This window comes from Paroedura picta, chromosome 9 (genome assembly GCF_049243985.1).
Source record: "Paroedura picta isolate Pp20150507F chromosome 9, Ppicta_v3.0, whole genome shotgun sequence".
NCBI classification, from domain to species: domain Eukaryota; kingdom Metazoa; phylum Chordata; class Lepidosauria; order Squamata; family Gekkonidae; genus Paroedura; species Paroedura picta.
The window spans coordinates 27,428,982-27,452,768 of record NC_135377.1 but is presented as its reverse complement, the minus strand read 5'-3'; the positions used below and the strand labels follow the sequence as shown (position 1 = coordinate 27,452,768).

At 41.1% G+C, this 23,787-nt stretch overlaps 1 protein-coding gene across 13 annotated transcripts in view; it reads right to left on the bottom strand.

The window, feature by feature from the left end:
- The window catches only part of PAG1 (phosphoprotein membrane anchor with glycosphingolipid microdomains 1), a 113,010-nt gene that overhangs the window by 5,061 nt on the left and 84,162 nt on the right, over positions 1–23,787 (bottom strand). For 10 of the 13 annotated variants that reach the window (XM_077352044.1, XM_077352051.1, XM_077352045.1 and 7 more), the window contains 6 exons: positions 16,745–16,795; positions 12,715–12,910; positions 10,626–10,677; positions 8,721–8,817; positions 7,121–7,722; positions 2,199–2,258 (listed from right to left, as the gene is read on the bottom strand). In XM_077352044.1, the coding sequence (XP_077208159.1) occupies positions 2,199–2,258; positions 7,121–7,722; positions 8,721–8,817; positions 10,626–10,677; positions 12,715–12,839 (936 nt within the window). In that variant the 5' untranslated portion in view covers positions 12,840–12,910; positions 16,745–16,795. The remainder of the gene's footprint in view (positions 1–2,198; positions 2,259–7,120; positions 7,723–8,720; positions 8,818–10,625; positions 10,678–12,714; positions 12,911–16,744; positions 16,796–23,787) is intronic. The other 3 variants (XM_077352052.1, XM_077352053.1, XM_077352050.1) reach the window with 1 other exon arrangement.

The following is a 23,787-nucleotide window of genomic DNA, read 5'->3' as shown; positions in this document are numbered from 1 at the left end:
CATGTAAAGACAGCTAATCTTTCCTCAGGTTGTTATTCATAGTTCACTGTTGCATACAGTAATCAGAATATTGGTCTCCGAGGATTTTTTTTTAATTAAAAAAACCCTCTAGAATATTCTGTTATCACTGAGAACTGGAATGGCATATAAGATTTGCAACAGGAATGCTATTGAAATGCACTCTGGGAGCACGCTTTGTAGACAAAATTACAAAAGCATAGACTGCCCACATGTTGTAAGGCAAATATTTCTAAATACTGGAATCAGAGACAGAACGCTCGCTATGCTATTTTGGGACAGTATCTCCAGTGTGTTTAATGTGCCACCGAGTCCTGCATTGCACGTGGCTGCATCAGAGAGGGAGGCAGGGCAAAGAAGCGTCTTCTGGACCAGCTGAGATTTGGCTCCTCCCTTCCCAGAAGTCTCTTCCTTCAGTTGTCATTCCATCGCTTTGTTTTTTCCTTCCTGTTTCTCTTTTTCCTTTGTGTTGTGCTTATTCTACCATAGGTATTTTGAACTGTAAACTGCCTTCATATGCAATGGTAGAAAGATCGTATTATTTACCAAATAAATGTAAAAAATCGAGATGAGATAGTTCTGGGAAAGGTATGATGGAAAGAGCAGCATTTAAAAAAATATCCTGTGGAGAAACAGCCTCCCACCAAAGAATCCAACCCAATGTTTCAATTATTATTATGACTGCTCTTTGTCCATCAATAGTAGCCCTGCTGCAGAATAATAGTTGGTATCAGTAATGGTGGCCATTCCAAAAAGCTGGGTGGGAGAAAGATTATTTTAAAAATTCTGGAGATGGGGGGGGGGGTGTCTTTCCTATTTTGGACATCTCTTCAGATATTCACAAGCCATGGTTTTCAACTCTCTAATTCTGATCTCTGGAAATTCATCGTGCCTATTCGGCCTGGCTATTTGAAGTGTGGTACTGTGGAGAGGGCAGCAAATACTATCTCCCTCCCTGGAGCAAGGTAGTTTTTAAAGTGTGAGATCTGTGACAGATTGCCCCATCCTTGCTCACAGAAGTGCAGTAATTAAGCCAAGCTTCAACATGGCAAGCTAAGTAACAGAGCATTAGATGCATGACTCTGTCTGACAGGAGACACTCCCAAGAGTCATTGGTGGCAGTCAACAATTATCCAGGTTGTCATTTGCATCCTTGGGGGGTAAAGAAAAGAGATGCACTGGCAAGCACAGACTTGGGTGGAGGGAGTGTTAGGTCCTTTTGATCTACCAGGGCTCCAGTCTGAAGGCACAAGGACACACTCTTAAAAACTTAGATGTACCCTCAGCTACCCTACCCAATTGCTCTTAAATGTTAACTGCGTCATAATCTATGTCATGCTATATATTCAGGAATGGGGAAATGCATATAAGAAGTAGGGGTGCCAGCCTCCAGGAGGGACCTTAGGATCTGCCAGGATTACAGTTTATCTCCAGACTACAGACATCAGTTCCCCTGGAGAAAAGAGGGGCTTTGGAGGCCTCTGTGTACCCCCACTGAGGTCCCTGTTTTGCACAGGGTCCATTCCCGAAACTTCCATGAGTATCCCAACCAGGATCTGGCAACCCTCCCCCTCCCCGCCATGCCCAGGTGATGGCCAGGGGGACCAGATAGCTCTAATAAAAAGCTATTATAAGCTATAAATATGTTAAAGTGGAATTCCTGACATTACTAGGAATTGCACCTAGTGGGGCTCCTATATATGCAAAAGGCAAGTCGGCATATACAAGATGAGTGTATTAGATCTACACCCCAGCTTCCGGAACTCATGTTGCGTTGCCGGCCACTCTGGAGAATTCCCTGACCCTCTGGAGTGGCTTTTGAGGAGGAGGCGTTTACTGTAATGGGATGGGGAAGCTGCAGTGTACATATGAAACCCCTCTGCAGTTCTTTGACCACAAACCATGGCTTTCAATATTAAATATATTCCTGCACTACCAGAAATCAAACTCAAAGTTTAAAAGTAGCAACTGCAGGCTGCCTGTTCCACTGTAAATTACAGAAACTGTTACAGCTTCCAGGTTTGCATACATTAAAAATAATCCGCTTTTGGGACGGTGGGGGAAAGCATCTCCTCTCAATTGATTTGTTCAGTGTTTGGAGACCCTGCTTAATCATACACCATTTATTCCGATTTAATCTCTGGGAAAAGAAGTTATTACATTTCATGCAGGAAACCCACCTCATCTTCTGTAAGAGACGGGTCTTCTTCTCGGGATTTGTAAGACAGAGAACTAAGCCTCTGGGGGGAAAAGAAGGAAATAAGCCTTATTAACAGCCAACAGCGACAGACCCTTCCCCAGAAATCAGTATAATACACTAAATGGTCATTCCCACCTACTTCCATTTTCTCACTAGCCAAAATCCACAATGCAGTTTCTGAGATAACAGCCTAGAGGTAAGCACTGCTTTTATAGGTGGCAGAATCTTTGTGATGAGCCTGAGTGCTGGAAAAAAATGGTGAAATGATCTAACAGCTCAGCTTCCCCTCACAGCAAAATAAGTAAGCCAGCAAAATGCCTATGTATGCAAACAATACCAAAAAAACCTCAACAAAAAACTAAACACCCACAAGCTGTTTATATATCACAAGATTTTCACTTGGATTTTATATGTTTCATTAACGATACCAGGATATCTGTAACATTTATTTTAGAATCCCATAAAGTAACATTTGGCATTTTCTTAGGTTTAGAAAAAAACCTATGAGACAGAAATGTGGCAAATTGTCCATTGCAATGTATTACAATGCAAGTTAAAAATTGCTTATCTGTCCTCCAACCAAACTGAGGCCAGCATAGTGGGGTTTGGCCATCTATTGTTTGAGATGGCCAATATCTAATTACTGTATATGGAATAGACTTGGAAGAGAACAACAACCTAACATTAGTATTTCCCATGCTTTGGCAGTCTAAGATGGAAAAGGGAGGTAAGATTAACATAGGCTCTCTCCAAGGATAATATATGAATTCAATAAAAGTTCTATACTTTTAAAAAAGGGTCAAACTCAGGACCAAACTATGAATTATAATTCTATGAAACTAGAGATGCCATTCCTGGGTTCACACTTCCATTTTGCACAGTCCTGGAATGCCATTTTAGAGCACTCTGTGTGTGTGTGTGTGTGTGTGTGTGTGTGTGTGTGTGTGTGTGGGTTCTGGTTCAGACTGGCACAGCAGTTTTGAGCTGAGGGTTTCCTGCTCCCCCCCATTCCATTTTTCCAACCCTAACCAGTGCCAGTGGGGCATTATTTGCTAACATACACCACCAGCACCATTTCAGGTAAGAAGAATAGTTCATGGAAGAAGGTAGGAGTACTTCCCTCCCTGCCCCGCCAATGTTATAACCTGAATGGGATCCAACAGTACTTGAAAAAGGCATGTGAGGACTCTACAAAATGGAGGTGTGTCTTCAGGGGCATTGTCTTGCCTAGTTTGGCCTTCAGTGTATAGCACACGTATGGTCCCAGGTTTAATCCAAGTCTCCTCCAGAGGATCTCCGCATGACAGCTGATGTCAATCAAAGCATATAATACTGAGCTGTATGGACAAGTTGTCTATATAAGGCAAGTTCATATGTTAATTGCGACCACGCAGACAGTGTTACCCTACCTCATTTTCTTCTTAGGGTGTAACCTACAACTACAGATTCAAACTGATTTAATCATTCCTTCAATCACAGTTGGAAGATGCGTAGGCTGAGTTCTCAGCACCTTACCAAGCTTTGGAGAAAGCCACAGTAGTTAAAAGTTTATATTATTAATTTAGCACATATATGTGTTAACTTTTCAGAAACATGTTCCTTTAACTGTGAATCTGATTTAGTCCTTCCAAACAGACACGGTTATCCTATGGATGGAGGAAGATCTAGTCTTGTCTAAAGGTAGTTCTTGCTGGGATCATACTTTGCTAACACTCAAATGTCAATGTTTTGCTGTTATAAAGATCTAATTTCTCCAGTTTAAGGATCAGTTGACACATTTCCGTTTGAAAAATTACCTCTCCAAACAACAGAACACCGAAGTGTCTTCTATAATAATAAATTATATGAACCTGGTGCAAATTGTTAAGTGCAGCTCCTCTAACAAGTTGCTCACATTGGCCTATTATACACGGCCGCCGAAATGGCGATTTCGGGTCACATGGAAAATGCGGAGGGGGAAGACGTGAAGCAAACCGCTTATGCACAGGATGGGACGCAACGGCGACAAAACCCAGAGTAATCGATTATGCACGCAGTAACCCCGGCGCTGCTTCTGGTTGCGCCCTGGTCGCCCAGAAGCTCCACTTTTTCCCGTGTTTCACTAACGCAGCTTTTTCGGCGGCCTGCACCGAATCTGCGGCCAGTTGCAGCCAGCGCCATGCGTTATCGGTGATTTTAGGTGACGCCATTCCACCCCGAATGCGGACCTTCCCCTCCATGCATAAGGGGCCATTTTGGGAGCAAGAAGTATTGTAAGAAGATGTAAGCCCTGGGTTACTCCCAGGAAAGCTGTTTGGAATCCTATTGTGCACCTTGACATTCCCCTTCTGCCTCTAATTAGAATCAATGCTACACAGATTTCACTAGGGTTACTGTGAACACAGTAGAAAACCACTCTAAATAAAGCTCTGACATTAAAACTTCCTATGTTCTTAGATCAGCTCTTGAAGTGAGGGATTCACACTCGTAAAATAAACGTTCATCTTCTCGGTAAAGAGCAGGTAGCAGTTACAGATTTTCCAAGCCATTCTTTACACATACAGCAAAAGTTTCTAATATATCATTGGTGGCAGATATGTTTCAGATAACATTCTGAGTAAGTAACCAACAGAAAGGGCAATCTGTAAAGAATTTGAAATTGAAAGATCAATGCCGCTATTTTCTTCCTATCAAGTAGATGCAGTTGTTCATGACCACAGAAAGCTACATGAGAAACTGGACAATTGGAATAGACCAGTTCAGCATAACAGCAGCACAACAGCAGTTATATATTTGACAACTACAATTATGTATTCCATTGTTACAATTTCCTAATATGCTGCAATTGCATTTTTTCAGTGACAGGACAAGACTACGTTTCCATATATTATCTAGTGCATATTCAAAGGATCAAATTCTGTATAGCTCCACTTCAGAAGCCTTTTTCTTCTCTGAATAAATTTCCATTAGTCAAATATCTTTCCCCAGCTCTTCTGGGACTGCAGGTGTCATTTCTTGATTAATTCTTCTAAGTGGAACCACTGCAACGAATTCCCAGTTCTTACACCTTCTGATGCAGAATATTGTTCAAGCTGAGGAGCTACAGTATAGTGAATATATTATCTGAATTGGTAGTTATGAACCATATAGAAGTTTTGGGATTTCTTTGACATGCCAGGAAAATAGTCAATCCTGTGTCAAAGAAATCAGAAATAATCTTCATAAAATATTAAAAACGGCCAAAATTATTTTTACAGAGATAAATCATGAATGCAACTTGCTTTATGCTTCATCACTATACAAGACTAAATGTATAACATTTCCTTCCTCTGCATATATGGGGAAGGATTCAGCCTCTTGCTACATATAATGCTGGGCATGCATGCCAAGAAAAGGGCCAAGGTTGTACTTAAAAACTACAGTAATAGACATATAGCATCTTGGAAAGCCTCAATCATATAACAGGCTAGTTTACTGTGATCATTTGGTAATACAGAATACTGCCCAACCAAATATAAAGATTTAATGAAGTGGTCAGAAAAGAAATATGGAAAGAAAATCCTACTTGGTAAGGCTTTCCCCTAAAATAAGTAGAGTTTCCCAGCCATCCACAGACTCCTTGTCTTAAACATCTTGCTATCAAAATTATTTCAATTTTGCAGGTTCCAGAAAAAAAGACCTGTTCCGGTCTAGCCCCAATTAATGGAGCCATCAATAATGGGCAAGATCCTGGCCAGAGAGGGGTGGATGGGTGGTGGAAATTCCCAATAACTCCTTATATTACGTTTTCTAGAATTTACAGTCACTGAATGCAGCATGGGTGATTTTAAAAGGCAGTCAGATTTATGGAGGAGATCCATCAATGGCTACTGGCTATGGTGACTTGAGGAACCTCTATATTCAGACACAGCAAATCTCTAAATACTAGTGCTAGGAGGCAACATCACGGAAAGCCTTGGCCTCTAGGCCTCAGTTGTTGACTCTCTAGGGGCAATGATTTGGCTGCTGTATGGAACAGGTTAATGGATAGATGGGCCACTTGTCTGATTCAATATGGTTCTTCTTATGTTCTTATTTTAAAGATGGCCTCAGTCTGGAAGTATTGTTTATTTGGGATTCTGGTTGCACTTCATATTTCTTCTGCAGTTGGAAAACAATGCATTTGCCACACAAACACTGAAGAAAAAATATTATTTCTACCTCTGCATATTTTAAGGTTCATTAAAGGAATCATTTGTTTTAAATAAATAGTGACAAAATAGCATTTTTAAACTATCCTATTCAAACAATCCCTTGTTCCCAGCCAATTATTAAATAATAAGCACACAAAAGCACAGTATGTGATATACATGACAGTAAATGTGTGAAGTGAGTAATGTGTGTAAATATTCACATATACAAGATTTTAAGAGGTTAGTAAAAAATTCAGAAAATTCCTACTTCAGACATCTACCAAAAGTCTGGAAATCTCTTAGCAGGGGCTAACCTGTCCCGTTCTATAGGTGGGTGGAAACTTTTTTCTTTTGTTTAATGATCCCTCCTTCCTGACTAAAGTATAAATTGTTGTTTTTATGTCTTTGCATGTATTTTAGCTGTTTTTAATTGTTTTGATGATGTGTGTTTCTTTTGGGTGTTTTCTAAGGTCATATTTTATGATGTATGTTGTCATTGGTTAAAACATACCTTAAGAAGGGCTAAAAGCAGGGTATAAATGTTGCTAAATAAAATAGAAATAAATAAAATCTGGCTTAGTGCACATAAATGTGTGCCTCAATACATCTGTTAATCACAGTACCATAATATTTTTCATTGTTTTTTTTTCTCTGCCTTTGCTATTTCACCTTCATTTATTGGTAAAGAATGGCTTGTACCAGAAATAAATTTCATACGTTGGTATGATTTTGTATAAGATGCACAGTGTACCTTGTCATGTTCACTAGGGCCATCTGTCACCTCTTCACCCACTTTGGCTCCCTTCTCCTTGACATTCTCATTCTCATCGAGGAGCTTCACAGGTACTGGAGGTGGAGCTTCATCCTCCATGTCTGGAGTGTTGCTAAGAGGACTCTCTGAATTTGCACTTTGACGGCTCTTTTTATTTCGGTCAACAGATGCGTATTCAGCTGACTCGGTCTTGCGTTCAGAGACATGACCAAGACTCCCATTAACCATCACTGTTGCTTTGGGTTTGATACTGCAGCTCTTTTCTGAATTAGTGGCCGCTCCCAGCTCCTTAATCTCCTTCACTGTTTCATACAGGCAGTCCTCAACAATGTTTTCTTGGGAGGAGCTGTCTTTCAGTACTTCATAGGGCCCCTCCGTTCCTTGAGCATGATCGTTTTCTGCAGTTCTTGTTGACAGCATAGTTTCTATAGCATTGTTTGGGGGAATACTGGGCAGTTCCCTGCTTTGATGACATTTTAATGATCTTCCCAGACTGTCCTGTTGATCCAGCAGATCGGTAACGGAAGTTTGAACTTCTTCATAAGGCTGGATACAAGCAGTTGTGCTGTCTTCTGAGAGGACTAACAAAGACATTTTAAAAACACATTACATAATCGGCTAACTATGATTTCACTATGCAAGGACAAAATTAGTTTTCTATTGCAGAAATGATAGGAAAATATGTTATAGGAGGGGGTTATGCAATACTTTCCCTGTGGGGACTAGATTATCTCTGCTTATAATGCTGTTCTTGCCTGTCAGTTCCTTAATTGGCCAAGATGTAACATAACTATGTAGGAACTCCTCTTGCCTTTTAGATTTCCACAAATGAATGAGCACCTTTAATATAGATTATATTTAGAAAGCTTAATCACTTTGAAACATAAGTTAGGTAATGTTTTAATTAATTTTCTTGTCAAAATCCTTCCCCCCCCCTTGTTTTTTTCTTGGTAATTTTCTTGTCAAAAGGAACCTAGTGGAAAAAGAGAGAAAGCAGTCGGAAGAAACACCCCCTCCTTCTACATCTTAAGGATAAAATAGTGCCCTCTTGAAGTCTTAATCCAGGTTTTCCTAAACCTGTTTCGATCAGTGTTCTTTGTTGTTGCTTTGCTTTATCCTGAAGTTCGGTGAAACCTCAAAAAAAAATCCTTCTTGAAGCCAAAGCAGATTTAGAGCACTTGTACTCATCTTTAGCTTTGAAAGGGCTACATCAGGGGTAGTCAAACTGAGGCCCTCCAGATGTCCATGGACTACAATTCCCAGGAGCCCCTGCCAGCATTCGCCAGCAAATGCTGGCAAGGGCTCCTGGGAATTGTAGTCCATGGACATCTGGAGGGCCGCAGTTTGACTACCCCTGGGCTACATGAACGGACATGTAGTAGAGCGGAGGGCTTCACATTGTGGACCATGCTTTCAAAAGCCATTGTTGGCCCTATCGTAAACTGTGTGGGCATGGACAGAGAGCAGTGGGAAGATGTCCTTAGAAGGAATGTAGACAGAAGCATAAGACCACATAGCACCTCAAGGACCACGCGTAAATCATTCACAGGCTGAGCAATGAGAAATCCAAAAGTCTTACCATCACCATTACTAAGTTTGCCATTTTGTTCGCTGCTGGCAAGAGGATCTGTACCCAGGCTTGTAACCGAGTGGCTGAATGCCTCTTTATCTGAAGGCTAAAAAGCAAAATTGTACGCATCATTTCGACAGATTATTTTAACTAGGGCACAAGTAACATTATCCAGTAATAATTACTTAGGAAGAAGTGCTAATTTGCGAGAATCATTTTATGTCCCTTTTACCACAACATACATTTTAAATATATCACTCCCATCATTCAATCCATTTAGCTGTCCTCCCATTTTCCTAGCATTTCTTCAGAGAGACGTATCACTCTCTCTAGACTCTGACAATCTGGGAGTTAGTAAGGATAATTTTAAAAGACTTTAAAAATTGCAATGAAATAGTCAATAATTAACATATAGTTATAAACTATACTACTTCTAAGCCTTTCTTCCTTCATAATGAAAACCAATGCAGTTAACAGAGCTTTCTCATACAAAGTTTGTAAGTTAGGAGCCAGCAAAAAATAATTACATAAAATTCCTCCCATTATACTCTTCATTGCATGGGCCTCAGTAGCCATGGTTAACGATCCCATTCTAAGGCTTGCTGAAATAATAAAAAGATCTGAGAGTGATCCAGTTCTGGCAGCTGCCTGGAGAGAACACTGCACAAAGGAGCTGATCTAGAAGAATCCTTTTGTGCTTTAACAGGTCTGAGAGTGAGAGGAAGAATCCTGGAGCAGATTCTCCTTGTCAGTTGTCAATAGGTGAGAGGGCTTGTAGGAATTTGTTAACTATACCCTTTTAGGGTGCATTAAAAGGGAATAGCTTTATTGTGAATTTGCAGGGTAAGGCTGAAATACCAAATCTAGATGCATGAAATCTTATATTTGCAAGCACACAGAAGTGTATTAAGGCAGAGTTTTAGGCTACGTTTAACTTCCATGTCAGGCAGGAATTTATATTTGTAATAATGTTAACTATCTAATAGGAAAAAGAACAAGGCTGATATTTATCAGCTAGACAATTTCTTCAGGAAGTACTGACAAGCTATATAAACATCTGTCAGTCCTTACACAAAAACTGAAATAACCAGACATCGTAGAAATAATTACAAGCAAATCACATTAAAACAAGGAAAAATGCTGGATAATCACACATTGTCATTAATCTAAAAATAAGAAAAGCCTGGCATGGATGTTGATGCCTGGTGTACATGTGTGCAGAAAATGAGACTGATAGGACCACATCCAGATCTTGCACAGCTAATTTTGCACCGCTAGTCCTTTTGCTATACAATGCATTATAGGACATACAGTTGGTGCACTGGGTGGGTTGATTTACAGCCTGCAACAAGTAGCATCTCCTCAGTTAGGGCTGCCACCCTGCTGGTGGCACCAGAAGATCTCCTGCTTTTACAACTGATCTCTTTTGGGGAGTGGTCTTTATGGCATTATATACTGCTAAGGTATAATGAGGCATATACACTGATTCTGGGAAGGCTCAAAGGGGTGGCAGGTTACAGTGGATTAGCGTTAGGGTTGTAAGTGTCCTGGATAGCGCAGGGGGTTGGACTAGATGACCCATGAGGTCCCTTCCAACTCTATTATCCTATGATTCTATTAGGTCCCCCCGCTCCTGAAACCCCACCTACCCTAGCACCCTCCAAATTTCCAGGTATTTCTCCAGCCAGAGATGGCAGCCCTATGCTCAGTCATGAGCAAGCCAAAATGACTATAATTAATCCTTCTCCTAATAAGATTGGTATATACCCATCAATGACTATTTAGCTTCATGCGTGGGTACAGAGAGAGAGAAAGAGACACAAACGGTAGTTAAATGTTTTCTGTGATGAAGTTTTCTTCTTAATTATAGGCTCTGAACTATAGGAATGCACTTGGAATAATAAATTATTTTACCACATTCATCAGATTTTCATGATCTCCATTCTGTTGCTTGGTTCTCTTCTCCCTTTAATTCAAATAAATATTTAAGTATTTTGTTAAAATAATCCTAGAAAAGTCCTAACAACCACCCATAACTTAAAAGCATCCAGCAGTACTGGTGTAATGTTAGCACCAGCCCAATGCAACTACAACAGCTATATTCCAATGTGAAAATAAATAATGGTTTATGTGGCTTGATCAAATTCCAATTAATTATGATGAACACTGACAGTTGGCACCAAATCAGGATTTATTTATTTATTATAGTTATATACTGCCCCCCCCCCCGAGGCTCAGCAGATGCTGTAGATGATTTGTTAATCATGGTTTTTGACATCCATATTTTTACAGCAATTGTGGCTTGCTGTAAGTTCTGAATTCACAAACCACAGTTTGTTGAAAAGTATAATCTTTCCTGGACACATAGACACTTATATCTAAGTTAAGGTGACCAGATTGTCCTGCTTTTGGAGGGACATCTGGGGGTACCTGGCAAATTGTACTTATGTTGAAATTAAAAAAATATATATTACAATACTATTTTTGCATTCTATGTGTTCTATGAAACTTTTTGTTGCTCCATATAGACCAAATTTTTAATCAAGACCCCCTCCCCCCGGTCAATGGTGTCCCCCTTTACCACTGTTAAAATCTGGTCACCTTAATCTAAGTTGTCCTCCTTGCTCCAGGGATTACTTAGAGACTTGAAGCACATACCACAATTTACCACAATGCCAGAATGCAACCAGCAAGTCACACAGAAGTTATTTTAAAGTTAACTGAGATTAACTCCCACCCATTCGAGAAACCCTTCCAGAGCCATCAAGAAACCCCAGGATTTCATGAAACCCTGATTGAAAGCCTGGCTTAGAATAATATCCCCCAGCTGCTGCCCTTCTGTAACATCATTCTCAACAGAATATTTTTGCAAACAGTAACACAAACTGGGGCATAACATTCTCTGAGAGTTCTGATAGTGGAAGATTTACATTTCTCTGCCCCCTAGAACTCCGTGGCAAATCCCACATTAACTGTAGCTGTCCTTCCAAAAATGTATTTCACTGAAAGCTGACTTAATTACATCATTTAAATTCATCGTACTCTCTGTACAGCGCACAATATGATTCATATTTGCAGTTACTAATTTGCTCCCTGAAGCTTTCCTGACAAAGCATCTTTTTTTTTAAGCGTCATCAGTTATTGTATCAACAACATTGGTGTAAGTATTCTAGGAATGAATGGGATTTACTGTAATTGCATTTTTGCGCAAGTACCTGCTACATGAATATCATGATACCATGTCTGGCCTAACAACATGCTAAATTATTAAAGCACAACTGCCAGATAATGTCTGGAAAAGAATTTGCATAGCTTGTTAAAAATCCCCAGCAGACAAATTCGAATAAAACATTTCTCCAGATTTCTCCTACTGGAAATGTTTTTAGAGAACTTCAGGGATAAAAGATGCAAAAGACGGCAGGAGTTATCAGTCACAGACTTCAGTAAGAACTCTTCAGGGATATTTCACTCCCAGTCCAAAGGCCCTGAAAATTTAACCATACGCTCCAGTTTTTGTTATTTCTCTGATCAGTCTGTACGAACAACAGAAATTAAAGGGCAACAGCAAAGCAATTTATTAGAGAAGGCGGTTTAGCCAGACAGGGGCCTTGTTGTTCAACTAATCAGCAATGGAAAAGGAGGTTGTAATTAGTTTAAGCCACATTAACAGAGGGAGATTAATTCAGATTAGGCAGTTCAAAGAGGCAGTTTTTAAAAATCAACTTATTTTCAAGTGTTTCTATGTTAAATTCTCATCAGCTTTAGATTATAAATCTATTTTTGAGGCTTGGAGCTTGTACCACTAAACACATGCACCAATGTGATTGTTTCTTAGTATTGTCCATACAAATTGTCTGATATAAGAATACAGGCTTTACATTGCTAGAAGCTAGCACTTAACCTAAAAATACAGCCATTCTCTGGGATTTCATAAGTGATCCATGGGGGCAAGTTTCCCTAGTTTTCCCTTTATCATTGCACTCTTAGCAGCCTATTATCTTACCTGTCGCAGCTAGAACATAAAAATATGAAAAAACTGAAGATCAGGAGCATGGTCAGGGCTGCCAAACTTCCCCATATGATGACATGCAGTAGCCCAGTGCTCAGGAAACTACTGTCAGGTCCCATGATATTGGTCAAGGGTGAAGCAATCTGTTCTCTCAGGATTTGGGCATCTGCAGTGAAAACTGCTGCTCGGTCTATGAAGGAAGAAAAAAGCCCGGTTAGTAGGCCAATACTGCTTAACATTTCAGTGGGTAATTGACACAGGGTCATAATATGAAATGTTACTTCAATATCTGACTAGATCAAATTAGGATGGCCAGCTGATTCTTGAAGAAGAAGAAGAAGAAGAAGAAGAGTTGGTTCTTATATGCCGCTTTTCTCTACCCGAAGTAGGCTCAAAGCGGCTTACAGTCGCCTTCCCTTTCCTCTCCCCACAATAGACACCCTGTGAGGTAGGTGAGTCTGAGAGAGCCCTGAGATTACTGCTCAGTCAGAACAGCTTTATCAGTGGCATGGCGAGCCCAAGGTTACCCAGCTGGCTGCATGTGGGGGAGTGCAGAATCTAACCCGGCATGCTAGATTCGAAGTCTGCACTCCTAACCACTATACCAAACTGCCTCTTCTTGCCCTGACTCTTAATGCCAAATATATCTGGGTTACTCAAGAGCCAGCTTGGTGTAGTGGTTAGGAGTGCGGACTTCTAATTTGGTGAGCCGGGTTTGAATCTGCGCTCCCCCACATGCAGCCAGCTTGGGCTCGCCACAGCACTGAGAAAACTGCTCTGACCAAGCAGGAATCACCCACCTCACAGGGTGTCTGTTGTGGGGAGAGGAAAGGGAAGGCGACTATGAGCCACTTTGAGCCTCCTTTGGGTAGAGAAAAGCAGCATATAAGAACCAACTCCTCCTTCTCCTCCTCTCCCCCCCCTCCTCCTCCTCCTCCCCCTCCTCCTTATTCACATGTTCTCTTCCTGGAACTGCCAGATGCAAAGCTCTATCTTATGCACATTCCTCAGATGCTGGTTCGTCAGACTGGTGCCGCTCAGCATACACTGCAGCTGCATGTGCATTAAAGATTGACAGCATATGCAAGTTATTGGTGGGAACTGAAATTTGGCCAAATGTCCTCTCCAGAAGATTGTCTGATTGCTCCATCAGATCGCTATAGGCTCAAGACATTACAAAAAACAAACCTAAAGTTATACTTCAATTAACAAGCATAAAAATATAAAGACAAGATGATGTTTGCCCAACAGTCTGGACTTGAACGCTGCTCTTGCTCAACCCCCTTGCTAGGAACCCCCCTTGTCTGGCATAATATTAGTTGGTGTAAATTAAAATGTTATGTCTTGGTCTCTTATCCAAAGCGGTAAGACGAGTTTGACTACTGGGCAGGGGGAGGATGTCTTTGTATGAAGTAGCTCAGGGTAAAAGAAAAAATCCTGCTATTTAATGTTCTGTTCAAATCAGAATGAAAGAAAACCAGCAACAAGGTATATATGAGCAAACTGAGGAATTTGCTGACCACTCTATATACCGTATATGTCTGCTCAATAATGCCTCCAAACCAAATTCAAAAATCTGTTTATTGAGGCCTCAGCCAAACAGAAGCTAAAACACATTCAATTCCTACAGCCTACTACATACACATATCTCTTCTATATGTGGCAAAGGGGGGTTATATATGTAAAAAAGAAAGAGGGAATTTATGAATATGCCACAAATAATCTGGCATCCATTAACATGTATTAATACAATTATCTGTCCATCTCAAGTCATTTTCCCATTTGGGCCAGATTACGTTCCCACCCCCCACCCCCGCCCACACACCCACCCCCACCCACACCCACCCACACACACACACACACTCATAAAGATACTGACTTTGACATCTGCATTGCACTACAACAGAATTTTTTTTGCAGGAAGGGATTTTTAATAAAGGTGTTTGGTCTGAGTTTCAAAGTATGATACAGATATATGCATGTAGGCAGGCTGTACAGGAACACCTTGATATGTCCAATTCCCTCTTTGTAGTAAAAAGTAACATATTCACATATTTTTTGAAAACCACCATCATGGGTACCAATTATATAGTTTTGATTCTGAATAAATGTTCACATATGCAGTTATACTATGACAATAGAAAGAGCTTAAGCAGATTGAATCAGACTAACATTTTATATTTACGTGAAGGGCTACATTATTACAGAAGGGCACAGGTGATGAACCAGGAGGCGTGAAAGGGAAACTCAATTTCAGATGCTAATTCTGATGCCACCTGTGAGGCCCCTGGCCTCCTTTTCTAATGACACCTCTCGATTTGATAGCTGTTTTGAAAGGTACCTCTTGAAAGCCTAAGTGTGGTGGGAACCCCTAGGACAAGTCTCAAAAAGCACACCTGGTCTGCCATGACCAAGGCACATCCTATCACAGATATAGTATGTAACTAATATGCATGATTTACGTTCTTGCATCATGTATAACACAAGCATATCCATCACCTCATCAAAGCAATACAGAACAATTCCAGTTAATATTCAACCTATAAAGGTAATCACTGACCCAACCATTGACCAAAGAAACATAACATCTAGTCCACCCAGGATGAGCCACCAAGAGGACAGTTTTTACCATCATTTCACATCTGGTTCTTTGTGAATATGCTAAATCCATCCAACAATTGCTTCACCCTGGAATGTCAAATGTCACCCCCTAGTCTTCATGCCAGATTTGAAGCAGTATTCACCTTCAAATTGCCCAGACAGATTCAAACTTCATTTCTCGGACCAATCCAGATCCTGAGAAAGCCCCATGCCTAGCTATGGGGCTCGTCGCTATGTAAGGACAAACCAAGGTCAGTGAAAAGTATGCACAGTCCCCCGGCTACCTGGAGATCCCTGCAACTGCTCTGTAGTTTCCTCTTGTTTCTTGCCATCTTGGAATTCAGCAACACAGACTCCCCGTGATTCTCAGCCTCTTACACACATTGGATTTGGTCATATCGCTCACCTGAACATCCTACTCCATACCCATGCCACGTGAGTGTGTATGTGTGCATGCACATGTTTTTGGGAGGGAGACAGTGGTTTATTTCAGTTTTATTTTGGTTAACTGTGGGTTTATTGGCTCTTTTGTAGCTTATCAGTGGCCCTAGGATTTGTAGCGTGGTTTACTTATCAGTTTTGTGATTGATTGCTGGTGAATAAAGACTTCATTTAATCTGACCCAGATATTATTGCCTTGGAATATCTTTCTGGAATAAAACCGCCATGGACACAAGTAAAAGATCCCTTGTTTATCCATTTGAAAACCCTTTACAAACTAACCCGTCCAGTCCAGTAAGGGGAACACAATGTGTAATAAACAGCAGCAGTGAAACATTGATTGTGATTATTTAGAATCCTTAAACTGGGCAGTGCATTGAAACAACAGATCTGAAATTCAGGAATATTGAAGCGATTTGATTCTCAAGCTGTAAGGGCTTTTGGAGTGGACATCGTTGGACCTCCTTCTTCACCCCCCTTAGTAATAGGGGGTAGGATTTTTCTGCCATGTTGGGATGGATTTTAAGTCTTTTAATGGGAGTTTTAATGGGGTTTTAAGACATTGTGACCCACCACGAGCCGTTTAGGGAGTGGCGGGAAATAAATAAAGAAGTGACGTCTTCCTCTGGATGCAGTCCTAAGAAAATTTCCTTGGAAGAAAGGCTCAATTAATAAAATGGGATTTATTTCTGAGGAAGTCTGTTCTGGCTGAATTGATTCTGCTCTCAGGAGGCCAGAATTATGCTACATTTTGAGGAGTAGGACAGTCCCTGTTGAGTAGCCAGCAAGATAGCAGAATAACTTGACAGGTTAGCATGGAACACTGACCCAGCCTTCAACACCAGGTGGCAGCATCAGACCACTTTTGCATCCCTCTGCAAGCAATGGCCTTTTCCTGTATTAATGGTGCCTGCCTAGTAACTAAACCACCTGTTAACATATCAGACATTTTAACATGACCCAGTCGCGTGCCCTCACTCACCTAATCTACGGACATTTCACCAAACCTTGGCTCCTCTTTTTCCAGCAGCATCTGCATAGCACAAGAGAAACATTTCAAGAATCACATTTGAACTCTTTCTGAGGGCCATTTCAGAGCTTGTTTGTGATGACAGGCCTGCCTCTGTCACTGAATGTGTTCTCCACGTGGATTTGTAGTCAATTGTGGCTACAAATAGGCAATTCATGTAGGTACATGAATTGCCTATTTGTAGCCACTATTGACTACAATGTATGTTTTCAAACATATCTGTCACATTCTATTTGCATAAAGTTTAAATCCAGTTGTACCTTTAAGACCAACATTTTTTCCCCCAAAGTGCACGTTACTAATTTATTCCGCTGCTTCAGACCAACCCACCTGAGTCTATTCTATTTGCATGTTTTAGAAGTACTTTGACATTATGAAAGTTGAGAAATAATGAAATTGAGAAATAATTAAATGAATGTTAACTTGTTTGTATTCTGTACTCTATTGTGGTAATTCTTAAACAAATTTATGTAATGTTTCATAATCCTAGGATAGGATGTTTTGGAGGACAGTGATTCATAGGATTGTCATAAGTTGGAAGTGACTTGATAGCACTTAACACACACACACATACACAATCTTACTTCAGCAAGGATAACCTAGTTAGACTTTAGAAGCAGGTATAAATTCCAGCGGTATCTGAATGGAAAAAGAATGGAATGCTCTGCTAATGCATAACACTACAGGTTTAAAAGGGCCTCTTGTGGCACAGAGTAGTAACGCAGCAGACATGCAGTCTGAAGCTCTGCCCATGAGGCTGGGAGTTCAATCCCAGCAGCCAGCTCAAGGTTGACTCAGCCTTCCATCCTTCCGAGGTCGGTAAAATGAGTACCCAGCTTGCTGGGGGGTAAACAGTAATGACTGGGGAAGGCACTGGCAAACCACCCCGTATTGAGTCTGCCATGAAAACGCTAGAGGGCGTCACCCCAAGGGTCAGACATGACCCAGTGCTTGCACAGGGAATACCTTTACCTTTACAGGTTTAAAATGGTTCCAGGAAGGAAATCTGTTCAGAAAATGGTATGCTGTAGCATCTGAGGGAAATACACTTGGGCTCCGCTCTCATTACTAGCCCTACAAGAGCTCATCAATTTATCTGAGGTTTGCAGAACGCTTACCAGCCGAGGACTGAGCACATTCAAACAGATTACCTGGCTGGTAAAGGAAAATCCCAATCCATTTTGAGCACCAGAAGCCCTTCTGATAAAACTGCTCTCTCGACTATTTTTCTTCCCTCATTATTTCCACAGTGTGACAGTAATATTTTGACACCAGTAAGGGGTGAAATGGCATCAGAATGCCATATTGTAAAGCTATCATCTTTCTGATTCTCTAGTCCTCAAAGAAGCCTGCCCTCACTTCTCTGTGTGGTCTGCACAATGTAAAATTATCCTGCGTTCTACAGGAGACGATGCCATACACTGGATGCCACAGATAAGGTGCAAATAGCACAATGCCAAAGGTTTTTATAAAATGCCTGCCCATTATAATCAAAGAGGCCTACCTGCTCAGCTTGTCAATCCTGAATTAAAAACCTTTCCCTCTGATTTAGGTTGTGGAATTATTCCAAATCCAATTTACAGGGTGAAAATGTGTGAAGTGTAGTTAAGATAGACATCATAAATTCCACCTCTCCCATCACCCCTTGCTTGATACTATGGTAAATGACGTGTGTATCAGTGCTGTTAAGCTCAATGTGTTAAAATCCTATTAAAATTCTATGCCGTCCCATGTGTGTAGAGATGTGCGTTTCCAATATTAATATACTAAGCGTGGGTCGGTTGCAACCACAATCCTCCCTTTTAATCAGCAGTATCATTCATATTAGAGAGCTGTTTTTCATTCCAATATGAAGATGTAACTACCCCTGGAAAGGAAAAAAAGAAATCTGCTCAGTAGGAGTCACCCCTTTCAAAAAAGAAGAGGAAAAAAAGGGTATCCTCTCAGCCTCTTCAGTTGCTTTATCATCCATCATTCTCTTTAAGACAAGGAGTTTCCTCTTGGTCCAAATTCCTAAATTCTTGCTTTGACCCTTGCAACCTAGGCTATATTCTCATTACACTGAAACCGCTCAGCCATCTCAGGCTTTCTGGGAGACAAGTTAATAGCCCTTCCCTGTCATTCCCCATGAATGGCATTTTTAACTCCTCTGACACTGTCAGCTATTCTCTTGGCATTCATAACTCCCCACTCTTCCATACTGTTCAATATCCCCCCCTTTTTCTCTTCCTCTTATTTTTCTAAATTTTGTTAGAGATCCTCTTAAGGTCTTTTATAGCTCTGCTGCTCTTACTACTAAAAAATGATAACATCTATCTTTTATTTTCTCATTCCAAAACAGAATACTGTCCAATTTTTATTATGTGTCTCCGTATTCTTGAAGTGGCATCTCTAAATTCTCTGGTAATCTGTCAGTTTCAACAATAAAGCAATATTTCAGATTTCACTAAACCATTCTCCTGTGAATGGTGATAGCGATTTCTTGAGAGATCAGTGGTCTGGCTAGTAAAACAATGGCACTGAACTCATGAAGCTATCTAGTCATCTTATACCAGGGGTAGTCAAACTGCGGCCCTCCAGATGTCCATGGACTACAATTCCCATGAGCCCCTGCCAGCAAATGCTTATACTGATGATAGATTCATGGGTTAGCATTGTTTTAATAGCAGGGAGAATAATATAAGCCTTAGCACAAGTATCTTTGGTTTTAACAGATTTACCGCCTTAGTGAGAATGCGGCCTCACTGTGGGTACAAATGCACTTTCCAAAACATATGACAGGAGAACAGTTGAGCACATCACACAGCTCCTAGCTTATACTCCCAGAAGATTCAAAACTGATAATGGCATAATTGGAAATGAGGTTTCATTTTTTTCCGACTGGCTTCACTAACTAAGTGCAGTTAGGGCACATGCTCTTATCTAATGGCATACATTATTTCCTAATCACGGCATGTCTTTCTCTTGTTTCAGGGGGAGAATTACAGTGCTAATACACTGAGGGCTTGGGGTCACGGGGTTCCTTCTTTTTGCTTGAGCCAAAGCACTTTGGATTCCTGGGTTTCTTGAAATACTGTGGAGGCCATTTGCACTTTGCACAACTAAACAGACCAAGCTTCTGTTAGGAGATAAAGTGGGGGGGACCCTGCTTGGAAAGCAGAAACGATGGCATGCACCTCCACAAGAGAGGAACAAAATAAACTGTACAAAGGCCAATAGGCCTTGAATGGCCATTGACTTCACCAGACAAAAATCTTATAAGATGTCTCCCCACCCAGCTGTACCACAACTTTGCAGGTGCTGTATACTGTTTGTGTCTTTTTAAAAGGCTATTGATAGCTTTTTAGCTTGCCTGTATGAAGTCAATAAAAACACACAGGAATAAAATCTTCCTCATTAAACTGTTTTTCATTTGTGACGCTGATTTTTTTGACAGCTGACAGTTCCAGGAAAGACACAAACTAATTCAATTTTAAACACTGTTGTTTTAAAAAGCACTTGGCTGTACCTAATTTTACCTCATTAATTAAAGTAATTCAGAAGCTTTTAAATTTATCAGTACTTTACATTTTTCTATACATGACATAATTTTTCAGTCTGTTAGACTGCCAGGCACTTATTCTGACTACAGCATCCTCATTCCCATATTGTATTTGCTTTCCAGAGAAGGTATTATCTCTGGATATCCCATGCCAGTAAGAAGGAAATAGTCTCTGATAGTTTCCTGGAGACAACTGAACAATACCCGTGGGCTTCTTAAGAATACTCAGAAGAAAACTATCTTCATATGTTGGAAACTCAATCCCACATAATCTCAAATCCCACATAATCAAAGCACACCACATACTCAAAAAGCCAGTTTGGTGTAGTGTTTAGGAGTGCAGACTTCTAATCTGGCAGGCCGGGTTCGATTCTGCGCTCCCCCACATGCAGCCAGCTGGGTGACCTTGGGCTCGTCACAGTACTGATAAAACTGTTCTGACCGAGCAGTGATATCAGAGCTCTCTCAGCCTCACCCACCCCACAGGGTGTCTGTTGTGGGGAGAGGAATGGGAAGGCGACTGTAAGCCGCTTTGAGCCTCCTTTGGGTAGGGAAAAGTGGCATATAAGAACCAACTCTTCTTCTTCTTCTTCTTCTTCTATTACTACTACTACTACTACTACTACTACAAAATAACCCCAAAACGTTTTGCATATAAACATTCCATTAAATAAAACAATAATTGGAGGAGGGGGGAACAAAGGATTTCTGAGAAATAACAGGATTTAAAGGATTCATTTCCAACTGGTATGCCAAGTATATTGGGGCAACCGTTAATTAAGCAGATATACTGTAAGCTCCAAGAGCCTCTTGTGGCGCAGAGTGGTAAGGCAGCAACATGCTGTCTGAAAGCTTTGCCCATGACGGTGAGAGTTCTATCCCAGCAGCCCGCTCAAGGTTGACTCAGCCTTCCATCCTTCTGAGGTCGGTAAAACGAGTACCCAGCTTGCTGGGGGGTAAACGGTAATGACTGGGGAAGGCACTGACAAACCACCCCATATTGAGTCTGCCATGAAAACAGAGGGCGTTACCCCAAGGGTCAGACATGACCCAGTGCTTGCACAGGGGATACCTTTATCTTTACTGTAAGCTCCAAATGTAAACCTTACAGTTCTTCAAGAGCAATCAACAGCATAACAGTCCCTTCTATCCAGCAAAGATGACTAGCAGCTGAGGGCAGGGGCTTCCTTATGACCAGTAAATCAAGCCACTGGGTGGCATGGGCCAGGGGCCTCAAAACAATTCTTCCATATTTCCTTCATGGGGAAAGGGCAGATATTGCTAAGAACCACTTTCTTTTTGTGAAGGACACGTGTGCTGGATGGTGAATCCTTTTACAGACAGTGGCTAGGCCATAATTCATTCAGCTATTAGGAAGAAGTGGGTGGGATAGAGGTGAATGTCATCAGTCATAACACAACAAACATTTCATTGCTTGAAACTTGGCTGAACAGCAGCCTAATAGATGAAAAGCATTTGCGTAATGCTGAGAAAGGTCTACCCTTACATCATGGCCCATTCATACATATAAGTCATCATTCTGAGTGTTTTTTAAAAGTGTCATCAAGCCTTATGTATGATGGAACCCTCATTGCTGAACTGGCACACAGTGTACAACAATCAGTGTCATCCCTCATCAGTCTAGGGTGTAAGATGCACGGAGCTTTTATTCCAATCCCAGGTCGATTCAGTCCCTGCCATCTCCACTGAATGCGATTTCCATTTTGATTTTGTCCGATTTAAATCTTCCTTCTGCAACTAGCATGATTGATCCGGAGTGACCCTATTTTTATCCTGGAAGGCTTTTAACCCTCATTATTTTAAGAATTGGATTGAGAAGCCATGAGAAACTCCAGCTGCTGTGCATTTGAAGCAGATTCTGAGGTTGCTGGCAGGGGCTCATGGGAATTGTAGTCCATGGATATCTGGAGGGCCACAGTTTGACTACCCCTGGAATAAACAAAGTAAGTGCAAACTCAGCCTAGGCTTATGCCAAGCCAGACTTCATGTTCCCTTGTCAGACCAGAGCACAAGCTTGGCCAAGAATCCATTTTTCTTTCAGAATGACCAAAGCCACTGGCCCTACATGACAGCTGCAACCTTTGATGTGTCTACATTCCTTTCTCCCCCAGTCCACTGATCAAGTGGCCGGCAGAGTCTGTTTTGCCTTGGGCTTCCTGCTCAAGTTCTTTGTCTTTCACAATTATGGCCAATCTGCAAGGGGGAATCGTCTCCCCCACCCCATAATAGCTTCTAAAAGCCGCTGGAAGCTTCCCTTGTGAACCCTGATGGTTTCTTTTCATCAGAAACCATTAAGGACCATCCAGGACCATCACCGAATCCCATCAACACCCATCTTCCTATCGTCTCAACCCCAAGACAGCCCACCTTGTGCACGTGCAGTTTTCAGCGCACACAACCCTCCAACAGGGTATAAATTTCCCTGCCTTGGCAAGCCAAATGGCGTTTGGAACTTGACACTCTGTATCCTGGGACCCATCCAGATTGCCCTTCACTTGGCTGGTTTGTTCTGCCTCCCTGCCTTCTTCAAGATCGGTAAATATGTCCTTCCATTCCCTGAACTCTATTCATTTCCCCTCTTATTTCCCCATCTCAGATAGCCTGTTCATGTGCCTAATATATGTTTGTCTATGGCTGTTTTCATTTTACTTTAAATAATAAAGGCTGCTTATTATTTTATTTTACTATCTGTTGTCTGCCTTGAGTTCCTAAGGGCTCACTTACTTGATAAACATAGACAATTTGATCCTTTGCTAAAGGCTACTTGACCTCTCACAAGCCATTCCCCACTTCACACGTGTCTCTTGACACAGGTTTCAGGTAACACAAGACCACTAACAAAATGATGAAAATAGAACCTGAATTTTGTGACAGCTTTCTTTAATTTTCCATTGCAATGCCTGGTTTATGCACCTGTCTTCTTCTTGTACATGAATACATATAAATCACAGATTCTGCCCAAGATGCTAAGGTAATAAGAGCTGATACATGGCCCTGGGGGAATGATCTGAAAGCAGTAAGTCCCCTCCCCCTTTAATACCATAAACAAATATGATTATAAGATCTAATAATCTACTGCTAGTAGAATCTTGGAATTATCAGTAGCTAATGAATAACAGATCCTCCCTTTCTAATGTAATTGGGTTGCCTCATTCAATATCCATTAGGTGGGGGGGGGATTCTTCATAGCGTTATGTATGACAAATTAGTTTACAGTTCTGGTAAACCCAAATGGCAGCCACATCTATCAACTCCTTCACTGGCAGCTGAGTGCATCAGAGATAGAGCTGCTCTTAAGTCTTGCATTTGGGAAACAGCAACAGAGGAGGGTGTAATTGAAGTGTAACTGGTTTTCATGCTCTTAAAACCTATGCTCTTGCAAGAAGAGTCTGTGGTTTTGCAAGATCTCAAAGGGAAAAGCAGACTCCACGGA